At 30.5% G+C, this 17,778-nt stretch overlaps 1 protein-coding gene and 3 long non-coding RNA genes across 6 annotated transcripts in view; 1 reads left to right on the plus strand and 3 right to left on the minus strand.

Annotated features, from left to right (window-relative positions):
• The window catches only part of LOC111718267 (phosphatidylinositol 4-phosphate 5-kinase 7), a 28,851-nt gene extending 11,073 nt beyond the window's left edge, over positions 1 to 17,778 (minus strand). Inside the window, exons 1-6 of the mRNA XM_023493809.1 lie at positions 17,735 to 17,778; positions 17,217 to 17,326; positions 15,812 to 15,923; positions 15,268 to 15,375; positions 14,339 to 14,434; positions 13,808 to 13,837 (exon numbers count right to left, since the gene is read on the minus strand). Coding sequence (XP_023349577.1) covers positions 13,808 to 13,837; positions 14,339 to 14,434; positions 15,268 to 15,375; positions 15,812 to 15,923; positions 17,217 to 17,326; positions 17,735 to 17,778 — 500 coding nt within the window. The remainder of the gene's footprint in view (positions 1 to 13,807; positions 13,838 to 14,338; positions 14,435 to 15,267; positions 15,376 to 15,811; positions 15,924 to 17,216; positions 17,327 to 17,734) is intronic.
• Positions 418 to 2,712, minus strand: LOC111718247 (uncharacterized). Of its 2 annotated transcripts, none has more exons than XR_002769014.1 (3): positions 2,695 to 2,712; positions 1,677 to 1,761; positions 418 to 585 (listed from the first exon to the last, which is right to left on the minus strand). It is a non-coding gene; the product is annotated as an uncharacterized LOC111718247 (long non-coding RNA). The 2 variants fall into 2 exon arrangements; XR_002769015.1 differs by lacking the exon at positions 2,695 to 2,712 and adding an exon at positions 2,444 to 2,463.
• On the plus strand, positions 2,819 to 6,111 carry LOC111718249 (uncharacterized). Of its 2 annotated transcripts, none has more exons than XR_002769017.1 (3): positions 2,819 to 2,838; positions 3,473 to 3,557; positions 5,828 to 6,111. It is a non-coding gene; the product is annotated as an uncharacterized LOC111718249 (long non-coding RNA). The 2 variants fall into 2 exon arrangements; XR_002769018.1 differs by lacking the exon at positions 2,819 to 2,838 and adding an exon at positions 2,933 to 2,953.
• On the minus strand, positions 12,349 to 13,703 carry LOC111718248 (uncharacterized). The gene is made up of 3 exons (XR_002769016.1): positions 13,609 to 13,703; positions 12,547 to 12,588; positions 12,349 to 12,396 (listed from the first exon to the last, which is right to left on the minus strand). It is a non-coding gene; the product is annotated as an uncharacterized LOC111718248 (long non-coding RNA).

A 17,778-nucleotide genomic window follows, 5' to 3' on the forward strand; every position in this document is an offset into this window, starting at 1 on the left:
AAAACGAAATGGATTTTTTTTTAAACAGTGAATTTTTCTTCTGCTTAAAATTGCATCCATTTTTTTACGTGTTCTGATGTTTTTAAATGTCGGCTTCTGTGTTCACAACCATTAACACTTTCATAAACCACAAAAAAAAAAAATTTCCCGCGCTTCGCACTTTTAACGCCGTTTTATATTGTAATATACAATTAACGGCTACGCCGTTAACGATTTCACTGACCACAAACAACATTTTGTAATGTAAATGCCGTTAATTTTGCAATAATTTGTTGACAATTTTCCGTTAGCTATAAAATTAAGATCGTTAAGTTTCGTTCTTACCCTCTAAAACTAACGGCTACCTGAGATTTATTTTTCTAACCGTTACCGAAACGGTTTGAAGCCCAGCCCTAGTAGTAACTAGAAATACTGAAAAAAATTATAGCTTGTTATTTATTTCAAACACATAAAATTCATTTGAAAGATTTGAAATCATTCCAATCATTTAAACGGGGAGGGAGGATCCCATTCATGTAAGAAATAATCGTCTCCTTTCGTTACATTTCCAGTTGCTAGTAAATTGTCTCCATATTTAGTCGTTTCCTAGAATTCAACAGATTTTAGTCATGTTAAACTAAAATAAATAAGATTTATTCAATCATTATTTATCTGTTGTGTTGTGAACTTCTAATATTTAATAATAGAGGAGCTACAAGATCATAAAATCGTACTAGAAATTTAATTGTTCCCTCTCTTGGTCCCTCTATTTAGTCTGCAGCGAAGTATTGCTAAATTGGAGTCTTTTTTTTTTACAAAACTGCTTTGATAAATAATAACCTTCTGTAGTGAACTTTTAAAACTCATAAAAATGTGGAATAAGAAGACGACTTTTAGACCCGAGTTATGATACTGCAGTGTAGGCGATTATATCAATACAATGAAGACGATTTTTCTATTTAAATTTTGATTGTTTTTTTTCCAAGCAATCAAAAAGAAGCTTTTTTAATTGACAGCTTCTCTTGACTTATATGTTTATGTTTAATGTGTATCCAATCCATGCTGTTAAACAGCTTAACATCAATCAAAATTAAAATAGAAAGTCGTCTTTAATGTATTGATATAATTACCTACCACTGTGAATAGTCCAAATGAGCATGTAGCACAGTCATTGTAAAGTATACGAAGTCCAATTTCACTTTCACTGTCGTCTTCTCTTCCACGGTTTTATGGGTCTTACTGAAGAAGTTTTTTTTCTTGATATATGGCAAAACCATGGAATACAATTTTTCGATAAGAATTGTTTTAATAATTGAGAAAACTCAAGTAAAGTCAAAATTGTTTAGCAATGAAAAAATTAAAACCGAAATATACGTTTTACATATTTTAACCTATATACCTTACAATGGTAAAGTCAGGGGAGAATTACAAAATTTCCTAAAACAGCTGGGGTTGGGGGGGGGGAATTTGTGCAACTTTTTCATTTAAATCAATAAAAAACTTTTTAAACAAGTTGTTTATGACTGTCTAAAAAATTCAGAGACGACCTTTGTCCACTTCATTTTGTAAAAATTTTAAAATTTTCTGTAATATGTGTAAAAACAGCTTTTGTGAGCTGTTTTCTCTTCATCTAAATATTTTTTTTTCAACAAATTTTCCTTATTTTCCATGTTTAGAATTCCTCTTTTTTTGTGTACCTCTGTATCTGCTGTCTCAATAATTAAGAATTTTGTTGAAACCATTTGAAGAAAGCAGAAGCATAAAATAAACAGTTTCAACATTCTGAAATTATCTATCATTAATCATGGCTATTTCTGTAGCTCTAAAATGCTACTTGAAACCCACGGAATTCGGTGTTTGAAATGTGGCTAGGTAGTGCCGTGGTTCTCAGACGCTTTTTTCGTCTGTTTGGATTTGATTTTGATTTTGATGGTGTAGATTTCGGAAAAACTAAGATTTTTGACCCAGGGTGTATTTCAGTGTTACCCACCCTGCATCATACATGATGTATTCAAAGTTGTAAAGTGCAAACCTGAGAACTGTGGAATAGAAAGACGACTTTTAGAATAAAGGTATGATTTTAGATACAATAAAGACTACTTTCTATTTCAAACAGCAGAGACACATAAACATTTAAACAACGAAATTGTCAATTACAGCATCTCTTGTTTACATGTTAGCTTTTTAACAGTTTATAAAACGCTTGTCAGAGATCAATGCTTTTCATTGCATTGATATAAGCGCCGGCCACTAAATGAAGCAATGGTTTACTTAATAAATTATGAATAAACTGATAGCAAACCCTTTTGCTTGGTGGCAACATCAAATACACACTTAAATTGCAAAAAATGTCGTCTTTCTATTCCTTAGTTTAAAGGGTTTTATTGTATCAATATGAAGTTCATTTTTATAAAATTTTGTGTTCACTAATTTTATTATAACATTAAATGAATAAAAACATTACATGATAAATGCCAAGCGGCATTTTTTGAGGGAACCCATGGCCGTATCCTGAAGGTAACATAGGCTAAAATTATTCGATCTTTTTTTAAAAAAAATTTTTCAAAAATTTAATTTTTTTTCTTATAAATTAGATTTTTTCTTTCAAAATTTCAAATTTAATTTTCTTTTAAATTGGATTTTTTAAAATTCCACGGGCAACGCCGGGCACTTTAGCTAGTATTGGATATATTATATTTTTATGTTAAAACTCACCTATGGTCAATGCTTTATCAAGATTAAAGTAAAAATACCATTAACAAGATTGTCATAATTTATTATAAATTATTATAATTTTGTCTCAAATTTCTAATTAAAATTTAGGATAAAATAATCTTGTCTAATCAGCATTGACAATTGGTGAGTCTTAATTTAAATATATAATATATTTAATACAGTAATTACCAGAAAATAATGGAATAGGAAGACGACGTTAAAGCAATACTTGTTTTTCATGTTGTTACAAAGCAAATAGGTTTACTAGACACTTATTTATTCGCTAATTTAGTGACTATTTACACTGCACAAGTGTTGAAATACATCACATACAGGGTGTCCCACGAAACATGACAGTTGGTGAATAGTTTTGTTTGTCTTCTTCCATATTGAAGACTTTTTGTAGCTCATTTTGTTAAAAAAATATTTTACTCAAATATATTTTACGTTGAAATTAATTTTACTTTAAGATGCATGACTCCCATACAATATTTTTTATTATTCTCAAACAACTTAACAAATTATAACAAAATTTTAAACCATTCACCAACTGTCATGTTTCGTTGAACAGGTATGATGCCTAGGGGAGGGTAACTGCACTGAAATACACCATGGTTTAAAATTTTTAGTTTGTGTCAGCAATCTTCAATATTAAAATCAAAACCAAAATCAAATTGACGAAAAAGCCCCTCCTGCCTTTCGTCAGAAAACCTAGCCACCGCGCCGTCCCAGCACGGAAATCTGATGGTTTTAAGTGACTGATACTATATAATTTCAGAATGTCGAAACTGTTCATTTTATTCTTCTGCTTTCTTCAGATGTTTCCAACAAAATTCTTTCTTGTCGAGACAGCAGATGTAGAGGTACCAAAGAGAATAGAATATATATTAGAGTGGAGTTTACTAGAAAAAAGTGTAAAACGGCCATTTTGTTGTACTGTTTCCATACTGCAGGTGTACTTCACATATTTGCGCTATATAAATTTTGGGCCCTGGAATTTAATATTAAAAGAAAACCAAATTATGAAATAGGTTGGTTTCATAATTGACCAATGATCATTTCACATAGACTCTATGCCTTTCACTTTACAAACGATGATTTTCCGTTATAACTATAAATCAAATTATGTTTTTTATTCACCTTTAAAAAATTCGAAATTGAAATGAATAGTCTAGGGAACATACTGTATTAATGTACTCTACTGCTTATAATTTGTAAACATTTACATGATTTGTACACTTTGAACTCCCTTTCAGGCTGAAAGGGACTGAAAAAGTGCATACCGAGGGATTGTCTAAATTCCCCTCTAATATACATATATTCTATTCTCTATGAGAGGTACACAGATAGATTAAATAGATGGGAAAATAAGGAAAATTTTACGGGGGAAAATATTGAGATGAAGTAAAGACAGCTTACAAATATTTGTTTTTAAAAATAGTTTCAATTTTGATTTAGTTTTGACTTTATCTTAAAGGGACAGACTGGCCGTTAGGATCATCATGAATTTGGGTGGGTACGTTTTCAGAATCGGTTTTTTAAAATTATTAAATAACGACGACGAAAAATATAGTAAAATTCTATATTTTACTAATCTTATGTTTAGAAACATATTTCTCAAAAAATTTTTTTTTCAATAAATCGAAGTTAGAATTAACATTTTCCTTTTTCTTCATATTATATTGGATTTCTTAATTTCTGTGAATTTGTTAGCAGATTTCTTCAAATTCCTAAAATGTCGTCTTTTTGATAAAAAGTCCAGAAAATCTTTGCGATTAAAGGGCGATAATAGAAACTAATAATTTAATAAGATTACTTATTTTCGATGATAAGGGTTAATTTTTTATTTTCTCAACCTGTTCCTAAACAACTAATTAGTTTACTGTAGAATTTTGTTTAAATATTTTGTCGTCGTTATTTAATAATTAAAAAACAATTTCTAAAACGTATCCACCCAAAAGTACGATTTTAAACGTCGACTTTGCGCTAAAACTCAGGATTTACAGTTCTTTAAAAAGTTTTATATGTTTCAAATGAATCCTAAAGAATTTGTCCACAACATGCATACTCAATTTAACTACCTTACAAAGCCGGTGTGTCCCTTTAATCTGTTTTGCTAAATGTTAAAGGACTGTAAGCGTAATCACAAGTAACCTTTCATTTAAAGAGGGGAGTCCCCAATTCACAAAGGTACCCTTGAAACCTTTACCTTCTTTTTTAATGTTGTTATAAAGCTATAGTTAGTTTTACAGGTTGCTTGAACATTTACGTACTAAGTAAATTGTGCCTGAGTATACTGCACAAGAGTAAAAGTTCACTCCAGAAGATCATCAAAGCAATATTGTAAAATAGACAGTATAACATTTCACTGTAATTTCCCTGGAAGGACCTATAATTCATTTGGCGTACTCTCCCGTTTTGCCTAGTGTGTAGGTGTACTGTACAGCTTGCCCTGCTCCCTTATCATCAGTCGTTACGGCACTTGAAATGACCCAGACCAATGTATGCGACATTACTGGTGCGAAATTGTGACCTTGTAGCTCCCTAGGAGTATGGATTAGAAGGTAGATACAACTGACGCGGCCCGCCCTACCATATGATTAAACGTGCTTTGCAGACGGGTACTCCATTTGTATAAGAAATATTCAGAAAAGGTTATTGCAATACGCGGTAATTGTACATCAGACAAATATTTCTTATTCAAATGAAGTACCGTCTGCATGTATAATCATATGGTAGGGCAGGCCGCGTCAGTTGTATCTCCCTTCTATTCCATACTCCTTAGTACATAGCTCCTTTGGTTTTTATTTATCAAGTATGAGATATGAAATTTATCCTCGGTGTTACATATTTCAAATTTAAACAGCTCTTCAATAAAATAAGTTATGATTTGAAAAAAAAAACATTTCTATCTTACGTAAAATTTACTGTGGTTTAACGTAGCTAACACATAGAGAATAAAATATATATTAGAGTGGAATTTAGAGAATCTCTCGGTTTGAATTTTTTCAGTCCCTTTCAGCCTGAAAGGGAGTTCAAAGTGTACAAATCATGTAAATGTTCACAAATTATATGCAGTAGAGTACATTAATAATATTCTATTCTCTATGAGCTAACATCTTTTAAATTTCAGGCAACGAATGCAGAAGATTATATCTTTTATGGTGGTAATTATCCTTCATTTAATCCATTAGATATAGAGAAGGGGAAAAAAGAAGACTTAAGAAAACAATTAGAGAGAAAAAAAAAAGAAGAAAATAAAATAAAAAAAGAAAAAGAGAAAATAAGAAAAGAAAAGAAAAGAAAAAAACAAAAAAAGACAAGAAATATTGAAGCACCATCAATTCGGAATACTGATAAATTTGAATAAATCTTTGAGATCCTTTTTGAAATAAATAAATTGATTAATAATATTTACAAGAATTGCATATTTATAATGTATCATTATTATTATTATGATTTATTATAATTGTGTGTCGAATTTCTAATCCAAGTTTATGATTCAATAGAATAATCTTGATAAAGCAAACAGTTTCTGAAGTCACTAATTTAGTGAAATGGAACTGTTTAAAGTGATGTGTGTCAAGCTCATTGGACTTTTTAAAGTTATAACTTGATTCTAAAAGTCGTCTTCCTATTTCTGAGTTTCTTTTGGCTATTACTGTATTACAAGAAGCGTCCTTTTATCCAAGTATTTCACTGGAAAAAATGTATGTTTTGGACAAAGAAAAGTTTATTCATAATTTGGGCTGATGGAGGTTTATAAAAGAATAAATTTATAAATGAGACAAAAAACCTCAACATAGTTTTATTTAAATAATGTCAAATTCTACATTTTTAAAGTTATAAACTGATTGTAAAAGTTGGATTTCTATTTAAGAGTTTTTTGTTTATCGCTTTATATGTACAATATTATTATTATCAATAAAGATGTAATTGCACAAAAAAGAATTTCTTAAAGGGCCTATAAGCATAATTTCAAGTCACCCTCCATGCAAAGAATGCAATACCCGATTCACAACGACACCGTTATCAGAAAAATACTATGGAAGATATTGTTGTTTTTCTGAGTTTAAAAGTGTTTAATTGTGATAATTTCTATACGTTTTTTTGCAGTAGAAATGTGTAAGTCATTTTTTGTAAAAAAACGAAAATTTTAAATTTTCAAAAAAAGTGTTCAAAATAATAAAACATTGATAGGTTTACTATCCCTTACGAAAATGCACCTCCGGCGTGCCGCGCCACCTAGCCACCGTCCCAGCACTCAAATCCAAGGGTTTCAAGTAGCATTTTAGAGTTACAGAAACAGCCGTGATTGATGATGCATAATTTCAGAATGTTGAAACTATTTATTTTATGCTTCTGCTTTCTTCAGATGGTTTCAACAAAATTCTTGCTTGTTGAGACATCAAATACAGAGGTACACAAAAAAAATTATAGTGTCTGTAAGCTTAAATTGAAGTAACCCTCCATACAAATAGGGCCATGCTCAATTCACAACGGTACCCTAGAAACCAATTTACAAAGGTACCCTAGAAACCAATTCACAACGGTACCCTAGAAACTAATGCACAACGGTACCCTAGAAACTAATGCACAACGGTACCCTAGAAACTAATGCACAACGGTACCCTAGAAACCAATTGCTTGAAAATTTACTGATTATGTCAAATGGGTGTGTGCTAGGGTTTCCAGCCAAATGGAAACATCTTTCGCGAAAAAAATTTATTTTGTCGAAAATTTCTCATTTTTTCGCGTTCCTTTCTTAGAAAAAATGAGAAATTCTACGTTAATCTGAGTTAATTTTTGCATAACAAAAGTGCGAAAATTTCGGGTAAAAATGCAAAAATTCTGTGATGCGAGAAAATGTGAGGATGTGAGAAATGCAACTTTATTCAGCAAGATGTTAAAAATTTTAAATGTTATGCTCTTCTCAAAAGCTCTTTAATATGTCGAAGTTATTGTACAAATAAAAATATAATTGAAATTTTCTTTAGTTTAACATAGCGGATTTTTTATTTCAGTCAACAAATAGTTCTGGAGACGAAACCAAAGCAGAAGATTATCTCTTTTATGGAGGAGAATATCCTTCCTTCGATCCACTAGATATAGAGGCTAGAAGAAAACAAGCAGAGGCAAGAAGAATAGAAGACGAAAAGAAAGGAAAGAATAAACCATGGACATTTCCCTTAAATCAAGGTCCTAATAAATGGAAAATATGGAAACAAGAAAAAGAGAAGGAAAGAAAAACCAACTTAAGGAAACAATCAGAGGATGTAAGAAATAAAGAAGAGAAAAAAAGAAAAGAAGAAGAGAAAATAAAAAAAGAAGAGAAAATAAAAAAAGAAGAGAGAATAAGAAAAGAGGAAAAAATAAAAAAAGAAGAGGAATTAGAGATAATAAAAAGAAAAGAAGAAAAGAGAAGTAATATTCCATCACTACCAACACCACCAATATGGGGTTTATATGATAAATTTGATTGAATCTTTATGTTTGTTTCGAGGTTTTGGATCCTTTTCAAATAAATATAAAGCTATAATTTTTCAAGCATTATATACAGTTACTAATAATTGTAAACATTTAAACATTTTGAGAGTAATATCCCTTAATAAACTATACCTTAGTTAGGTTCACATTGTCTTTTAGTTTTACAGGGTTAAAGGGAGTGACCGTCTAGACATGGAAGTTGAGCTGAGAGTACTTCAGAACAATATTTTTAGGATCCATTTGATATCTATGTCCTATAAGACATTTTTACGATGTAAAATTCTACCGGATTGTCAATTTTGGAGAATACGTCAAGAGAATCGTTTTTTTTTAATTATTTAATAACGACCTGAAGACATAATTTTAAAGCTGCATTTAAAAGAAGTATTTTTAAAGCTGCATTTTAAAGAATTAATTTTAAAGCTGCATTTTAAAGAATTAATTTGAAAGCTGCATTTTAAAGAAGTAATTTTAAAGCTGCATTTTAAAGAATTAATTTTAAAGCTGCATTTTAAAGAAGTAATTTTAAAGCTGCATTGTAAAGAATTAATTTTAAAGCTGCATTTTAAAGAATTATTTTTAAAGCTACATTTTAAAGAATTATTTTTAAAGCTGCATTTTAGAGAATTAATTTTAAAGCTGCATTTTAAAGAATTAATTTTAAAGCTGCACTTTAAAGAAGTAATTTTAAAGCTGCATTTCAAAGAATTAATTTTAAAGCTGCATTTTAAAGAACTAATTTTAAAGCTGCATTTTAAAGAATTAATTTTAAAGCTGCATTTTAAAGAATTATTTTTAAAGCTGCATTTTAAAGAATTATTTTTAAAGTTGCATTTTAAAGAAGTAATTTTAAAGCTGCACTTTAAAAAAGTAATTTTAAAGCTGCATTTTAAAGAATTAATTTTAAAGCTGCATTTTAAAGAAGTAATTTTAAAGCTGCATTTTAAAGAATTAATTTTAAAGCTGCATTTTCAAGAATTAATTTTAAAGCTGCATTTTAAAGAATTAGTTTTAAAGCTGCATTTTAAAGAAGTAATTTTAAAGCTGCATTTTAAAGAATTAATTTTAAAGCTGCATTTTAAAGAATTAATTTTAAAGCTGCATTTTCAAGAATCAATTTTAAAGCTGCATTTTAAAGAAGTAATTTTAAAGCTGCATTTTAGAGAATTAATTTTAAAGCTGCATTTTAAAGAGGTAAACTTAACGATTTTTGCTTGAGACCTTGCGCACTGTAAACTCCTTAAGTGCTTAAGGGCAAATATTAAGTTCAATAGGTGGCAACACAAAAATGGATTAATTATGCACGACGTCACAAGTGTCAAATATAACAAGAAAACGAAATTTTCTCACAATAGTTGACATGTTTTCCAAAATTAATTAAAAATGTGTAAAAACAGAAAATGAAGAACATATAAAATTGCACTTATTTTGATGTAAAATAAGCACTTTGTTCTAAAATTATCACTCTTATTAATAATTTTGTCGGACACAAAAACTAAGTTGACACTTGTGACGTAAGAATACAGACTGAGAGTGTACAAAATCTACTTTGCCATCTATTTGATACTAGAATCTATTTGATCGTAGGTCGGCTTTTAAGCGGTCAGAGCAAGTTGTACAGTACACAAACTTTGTTTTGAACTGGTCTAATTTAGACGATTATAAATGTCGTCTTTACTCTAAGTTACCTGGTATCCATCCACTATATAAAGAGCACGTTTGTGAAGAGACCCAAAATTAAAAAATCAGTTTTCAAAACTATAATGTATATTGCATATTGTATATCGTATATTGTATACTGTATATTGTATATCGTATATTGCATATTGATTGTTTATCATTCAAACTTGAGCTTGATCAGACAAAGCATTTAAGGGTACCATTGTGAATCGGGCATTGTGAATCGGGCATTGCCATCTCTGCATGGAGGGTCAATAAAAATTAGGAGTACAGTCCCTTTAATAAGTTGATTATCAAGCCTCTAATAAACTATCAAATTCTTATTCCACAGATTAATGGGTCTCATTGTACAGCAAATGCTCTGAAGTCATAAATAAACCAAAGAAAAATTAATCAAAAATAAAAAAATTTCCTCATTTTTTAATACAATTAGACCCGTAAAACTATATTAATGAAAAAGCGATTGTTTGAACATTTTCTTTTTTGGTTCGTTTCTTTACTTCGAAATTTAACACAGTGTAATAAAAAGCAAATGTTTAAATAAACAATTTAGAAAACAAAACAGAAGACGACATCTAAGCATTATGTGTATTTGATGTATCTCTAAAGAAAATAATCAAGTGAAATGGGTCTGTGCACACTGCACAACTGCTGTATTGAATGCTTATTAAACTATTTAATATTATTTCCGTAGTTTGATGTTTCTCACTGTCCATTTTTGACTAGACCTAAGCTCTAAACTTATAGAAACAAGTAAAAGTTATAAACTTATTTTTAAATTTTTTTTCTCAAATTTTTCTGACCTGCCATCGTTGAAGTCTCCCTCGTATTTGTCCAGGTTTCCGAAGAAAAAAGTTCCTTCTCCTTCAAACTTTCCATTCTTAAACGATCCCTCATACCTAAACAATAGATCTTAAGTACTTTCCCAAGGGAATTTTCCCAAACAATAACTTCCCAAATGTGCAATTTAGCAAGCGGCAACTTCCCAAGTCTGTCCTANGTGTGTTATGACTTTATAGTTCCTAAGCATATTTTAAATGATTGGTAACCTATTTCAAAATACTAAAAAATTCACTATTTTGTTAAAACCACGGTTTTGTTAGTTCACACAAACCGAAAGCTTAGCTGCGAAATATTACGTGATTTGCTTTTGGTTGAATCAAAAGTAATGAAGAAATCTGCGAAATTCACATTAAACATCGTTTTTTTTTCTGCGAGCGAACACTAGATAGTAGATAATAGATAGAGAGTTTTGAACATTGTCGCGTTTTGGAACACCTTTGTGCGTATAAGGTACAGGGTGTCCCACGAAACATGACAGCTGGTAAATAGTTTTAAATGTCTTCTCCAATAATTTTTTAAGTTCTTTGGTATTCAAAGAGAATAATAACAAATATCACTTGGCAGTCATATTATACGGTGGTAGGCGATTATACCAATACAATGAAGACGACTTTCGGTTTTAATTTAAATTTATATCAAGCTTTAAGACAGCATGGTTTTGATACACAAATAATTGGAAACAAAGAGAAGCTTTTATTAAAAAAACTTTCTTTATTTACTTGTAAACTTGTTAATCGAAAAAAAGCTTGTTAACAATTAAAACTTTAATAAAAGTCGTCTTCATTATATTTATATTATCGCCTACCACCGTAGTAAAAATTGATTTAAAGTAAAATACGTATACTAAGTTTGTTTTGAACGGGATTTATTTAGTTTTTTTGCATTAAGAGTTTCTCACGGGCCAGAACTGGATTATTTCTGTGCTTAATCATTTGGTAATTATCAAAATACTTAATTAAATATAGAAACCAAATATCAAGCTTTAAATCGTCATATTCTTTTAGTTTTGGGTCGTCTTTGACAGTCTCGTTCTTTGTGGGTAACCCTGTATAGTATATGGAAGAAGACATTCAAAACTAGTTACCAACTGTCACGTTTCGAGGGACACCCTGTACGTTAAAGTTGTAATCCTAAAATGAAAAATTATGGTTTTATGTTTTTTTTTTAATTAACCAATAGACTGTTTAGACTGTTATGAAAATATATAATTTTTTAATCTTACCAATTGATCCCTCTTTAAAGCAGTCTAAGAGTTCAGTACACTGAAACTTAGTTCCGTCTCCCCATCTTATCAAAACCATTCATTATTTATAGAAGAATGCAGAGGTTGAATTTAAAAAATTGAAACCACGTCGCTGAACAGTCAAAACCGGTTCCAATTGAGCGCTGGCTTAGATCTCGAAACACTGAATGCAATTTTAAGTGAAACCAGCCATGTTTGAGCCGCGTCTCAAATTTGAGACGCTGGTTAAATTCTTTAAATTCAGCCTTAAGATGTGACTTAAATCAGCCCCCCCCTTCATATTTATACTTAACATAATTGAGATGTTTTAACTTACAATAAAAGGGGTCTTTTATTTTTGAATAAACTGGTAAAAATGTTTTAACGAAACATTATTTTTTAATTTTTTAACAAAATGGTTTCCTGAAGTGTAATGCCTGTCCTTCCATTACACCACTGACAATTCTACCCTAGAATATTTATTAATCTATTGTGTTGATCGATTGATTGATTATATATAATAGATTGGTTTATTAATTAATTGATTAATGATTCATTTGTTAATTTACCAAATGGTTAACTGATTTATAAAAGAAAAGTTTTATTGATAAATTATTAACCTGATATGAATTGCCATTACTCCAATAGAAAGCTCCCCAACCCTGAAAAAAATAACCAAAAACTGTATTGTACCATAAATTACTATAATTACAGAATTTACTGTATGAGGCCGAATTAAACAAATTTGAGACGAGGCTCAAACATGGTTGGTTCCTTGAGTCGGTGCTCAATTGGAACCATTTTTCAAAGATGCAGTAAAGTTTTTAAAATTTGGCCTCTGTAGTCTGTACTATGTACACTGTACAGTTATATAAATTACTGGCTGAAGGGCCCGGCGTTGCCCGTAGAAAAAAATATAAAAATTTTAGCCTATAACACCCCCCGGCCACCCATGAGTGTCCACAAAAAATTTCAGCCCAATCGGGTCATTTGGTCAATTTATTTTATAATTGTAAAACTACAAGATTTTCCTTTTGATGTGAAAATTCATTTCATACTAATGAAACATTTTTACGGCGTACAATTCTTAAATAAGAGCGTGGAGTCGTTTGTAATATTTAACCAGTTGTTTCAGCCAACAGAAGAAGCGTTATTTTACAATTCTTAAGTAACATGGACAAAACATGAAAAAAACACTATTCTACTAGTTGCATGTATACAAACAGGTTTAGAAAAAAATTGAACTTCTATCATCGAAAATAAATTATTAAAATTTATTTTACAGTCTTGCAGGTTTATGCAAATTTGTTCAGCTCGGGTCGCTTGTTCGAGGGTTTCTTTATTTTAATTGTGAAGACGACATTTTGAAGAAATCTGCGAAAAATAATCATAGAAACAGCAAAGGTAATAGTGATAATGAAAAATATAATGAAACAATTGTAATAAGCAATTCTTTTGCTGAAACAGCAGGTGAAGTATTTAAAACCACTTTACTCTTTTATCTAAATATTGTACACCATAAAAATGTCTCATTGGTATTGAATACTAACGTTTTTCTCTAAAATACTACTATGTTACATAGGCGGTCTCTCCCTTTAATATATTTCTAAAATCACTATATATACTGCAGCAGCACACTGCACAATTATCTCAAAAATATCTTGAAATGCCAACTCCTATACCTGAATCTGGCCATTCTCCCATGCTCCCACATAGCTGTCTCCATCAGGCCAGATCATTGTTCCAAATCCATCCTGAGGTCAAAATTTTTAGATTCTAAATCAGTTTAAAACATGCTAGTTGGTTNTAGAAGTTGTTGTGGCTGGCCTTCCTCCCCTCTCTGGCCAATCACTTTAAATTTTTGTTTTAAAGTCAACACTCCTGTACACCATTTTCCCCACTCCTTCCAGCCTATAGAATATACAATGCAATATACAATACAATACAATACAATATAGAATATACAATACAATACAATACAGAATATACAATACAATACAATACAATATAGAATATACAATACAATACAATACAGAATATACAATACAAGCTCTTATCTTTATTAAATACAGTGAGATACATAAAAACTGAGGAATAACGCCTGTTAGACTCAAGTTATGATTTTGAAGAGTCCAATGAACATGAAACACTCCAATTAGGCAGTGCACAGTCACACAGACACCCATTTTATTTCAAGAGACTGAGACTAAATGTCCGATAATCAAGTGAAACGGGTCTGTGCACACTGCACAACTGCTGTGTTGAATGCTTATTAAACTATTTAATATTATTTCCGTAGTTTGATGTTTCTCACTGTCCATTTTTGACTAGACCTAAGCTCTAAACTTATAGTAACTTATAAGTAAAAGTTAGAAACTTATTTTTAAATTTTTTTTCTCAAATTTTTCTGACCTTCCATCGTTGAAGTCTCCTTCGTATTTGTCCAGGTTTCCGAAGAAAAAAGTTCCTTTTCCCTCAAACTTTCCATTCTTAAACGATCCCTCATACCTAAACAATAGATCTTAAGTACTTTCCCAAGGGAATTTTCCCAAACAATAACTTCCCAAATGTGCAATTTAGCAAGCGGCAACTTCCCAAGTCTGTCCCAAGAATGTAATGCAAGGAAAGTTAATTGCAGTTGCGTATACTCTGTGTACATATTGAAACCAGTTCTCTCAGGGCGGAATTTGTAAACAAGAATAGATGCATCAATGTTTGTTTAGTATCCGAAGAGGTTAAAAGCATTGAATTTTGATAATTTTGAAAATTCACATAATAGTTTCCTATGACCTGAATATTTCATTGATTTTTTATGTGAAAGATGGATTCCATGTTAGGCTTCGACATCCGTCTTTTGTTTACATTACCGCCTAGTGACAGTACAATGCAGTACAAAAGATGCGTACACCTCTGAAATAACTTTCCTTGCATTAAATCCTTGGTCTGTCCTAGCCGCAGTTTCAGTTATATTAATTTCATTAGAAGGGGATAATTCATGTTTCTTGATACTTACACTTTTCCTGTATTTTGATACTATCCAGTAAATGTTTACTCCATTATAATATTTTGAATACTCTCCAGTAAATGTTTACTCCATTATAATATTTTGAATACTATCCAGTAAATGTCTACTCCATTATAATATTTTGAATACTATCCAGTAAATGTTTACTCCATTATAATATCCTGATCTTCTCTTGCAAAAAAATTCTTTACTGTTGTATGGGTTCTGTCAATTTTGAGAAAAATAGTTATTAATAAAATTAAAATTGAGTTTAAGACTTTTACAGACAGAAAAATTTAATTATCCTCCATTATGACCTTGCTCCATTCTAACTAACCTGTCTCCATTAGTATAATGATAAACTCCGGCTCCATTCATCTTATCTCGGCTCCATTCTCCAACAAATCTGTCTCCATTTATAAAGTAAAAACTTCCACTTCCATCCCTAAAAATATATTATTTTACAGTGAATACTGGAAACTGTGGAATGAATTTCTTCTTTGTTCTTCCTTTTTCTCAAGAATCGTTGCTAAGAATATTTAAGTTAAAGGGATTCTCACAAAGAATGAGTTTGTAAAGACGACCTGAGACTCTTCAAATATGACGATCCCAAGTATTCTGTTCGTTTAATGGTTTATTTCATGATTTGGCAAAGAAGAAAAATAAGTTTCTAGTTGCAGGTAATCATGAATATAAGAAAACAGACAGGATAAATCCGTACAGTCGTCTCTGAAGTCTCATCCTTTGTGGGTAACCCTGTATATCTGATATAATTCTAAAGTTGAAAAGAAAAAGAGAAGAAAAGGTTAAGTGGCAAATTAAAAAATCCGGAACGACATTTTATAATTAGAAGAAATACATTTTCTAGGATTTTTATGTACCTTGCACCTCTTTTGTTTAGAGTTCCTACAAACCAACCATCTTCGTATTCTTTAACCTCCACATCTGTTCCCTGGTTCCTTGTTCCTCCACGGAACTTTCCATTTTCTTTCACTAGGAACACATTTAAAGGAACTTCCATATGGCCAAGTTCGATTAAAAACGGTTGAAATTATATTTATTAAAGACATCTAGCTCTATTTGAAAAGAGAATCAATTGATAGTTTTCTTTAGATAACATTAATGGATCCTTTTTTGAAAAGGAATCAAAAAGAAAAGGCAAAAAAACTTAATAAAAATGTAAAAGAATGTTTTTTTTTTCTTTTACTTGGGTATTAAATTGTGTGTTATGACTTTATAGTTCCTAAGCATATTTTAAATGATTGGTAACCTATTTCAAAATACTAAAAAATTCACTATTTTGTTAAAACCACGGTTTTGTTAGTTCACACAAACCGAAAGCTTAGCTGCGAAATATTACGTGATTTGCTTTTGGTTGAATCAAAAGTAATGAAGAAATCTGCGAAATTCACATTAAACATCGTTTTTTTTTCTGCGAGCGAACACTAGATAGTAGATAATAGATAGAGAGTTTTGAACATTGTCGCGTTTTGGAACACCTTTGTGCGTATAAGGTACAGGGTGTCCCACGAAACATGACAGTTGGTGAATAGTTTTAAATGTCTTCTTCCATAATTTTTTAAGTTCTTTGATATCCAAAGAGAATAATAACAAATATCACTTAGCAGTCATATTATACGGTGGTAGGCGATTATACCAATACAATGAAGACGACTTTCGGTTTTAATTTAATTTATATCAAGCTTTAAAACAGCATGGATACACAAATAATTGGAAACAAAGAGAAGCTTTTATTTAAAAAAACTTTCTTTATTTACTTGTAAACTTGTTAATCGAAAAAAAGCTTGTTAACAATTAAAACTTTAATAAAAGTCGTCTTCATTATATTTATATTATCGCCTACCACCGTAGTAAAAACTTATTTTAAGTAAAATACGCATACAAAGTTTGTTTTGAACGGGATTTTTTTAGTCTGTTTTTTTGCATTAAGGGTTTCTTGCGGGCCAGAACTGGATTATTTCTGTGCTTAATCATTTTGTAATTATCAAAATACTTAATTAAATATAGAAACCAAAAATCAAGCTTTAAATCATCATATTTTTTAGTTTTGGGTCGTCTTTTACAGCCTTATTTTTTGTGGGTAACCCTGTACAGTATATGGAAGAAGACATTCAAAACTAGTTACCAACTGTCACGTTTCGAGGGACACCCTGAATGCTAAGTTGTAATCCTAAAATCAAAAATTATGGTTTTATGTTTTTTAAAATAAATTTTTTGAATTAACCAATCGACTGTTATGAAAAAATATAATTTTTTTAATCTTACCAATTGATCCCTCTTTAAAGCAGTCTAGGAGTTCAGTACACTGAAACTTAGTTCCATATATAACACATGATTTTATATCAGCTGATCTGGAAACTCCTCCTTGGATTTCTCTAGAATATTCAGGAAGACGATATTCATATCCGCCACAAATAAATTATTAAAATTCATTTTAAAGTTGATGCAAATTCTTTCAGCTAGGGTTGCTTGTTCTTTACTTTATTTGCGAAGACGACATTTGGAAGAAATCTGCAAAAAATAATCATAGAAACAGCAAAAATACATATAATGGTGAAATGTTTAAAACCACTTTGCTCTTTTATCTAAATATTGTACATCATAAAAATGTATCATTGGTATCGAATGTATACTAACGTTTTTCTCTAAAATACTACACTTTCGGCTTCAATATGTTACATAGCCGGTCTCTCCCTTTAAAGGATTTCTGCAATCACAATATATACTGCAGCAGCTTACTGCACAATTATCTCAAAAATATCTTGAAATGCCAACTCCTATACCTGAATCTGACCATTCTCCCATGCTCCCACATAGCTGTCTCCAT

Source organism: Eurytemora carolleeae, unplaced genomic scaffold (genome assembly GCF_000591075.1).
Source record: "Eurytemora carolleeae unplaced genomic scaffold, Eaff_2.0 scaffold556, whole genome shotgun sequence".
Classification (NCBI taxonomy): Eukaryota; Metazoa; Arthropoda; class Copepoda; order Calanoida; family Temoridae; genus Eurytemora; species Eurytemora carolleeae.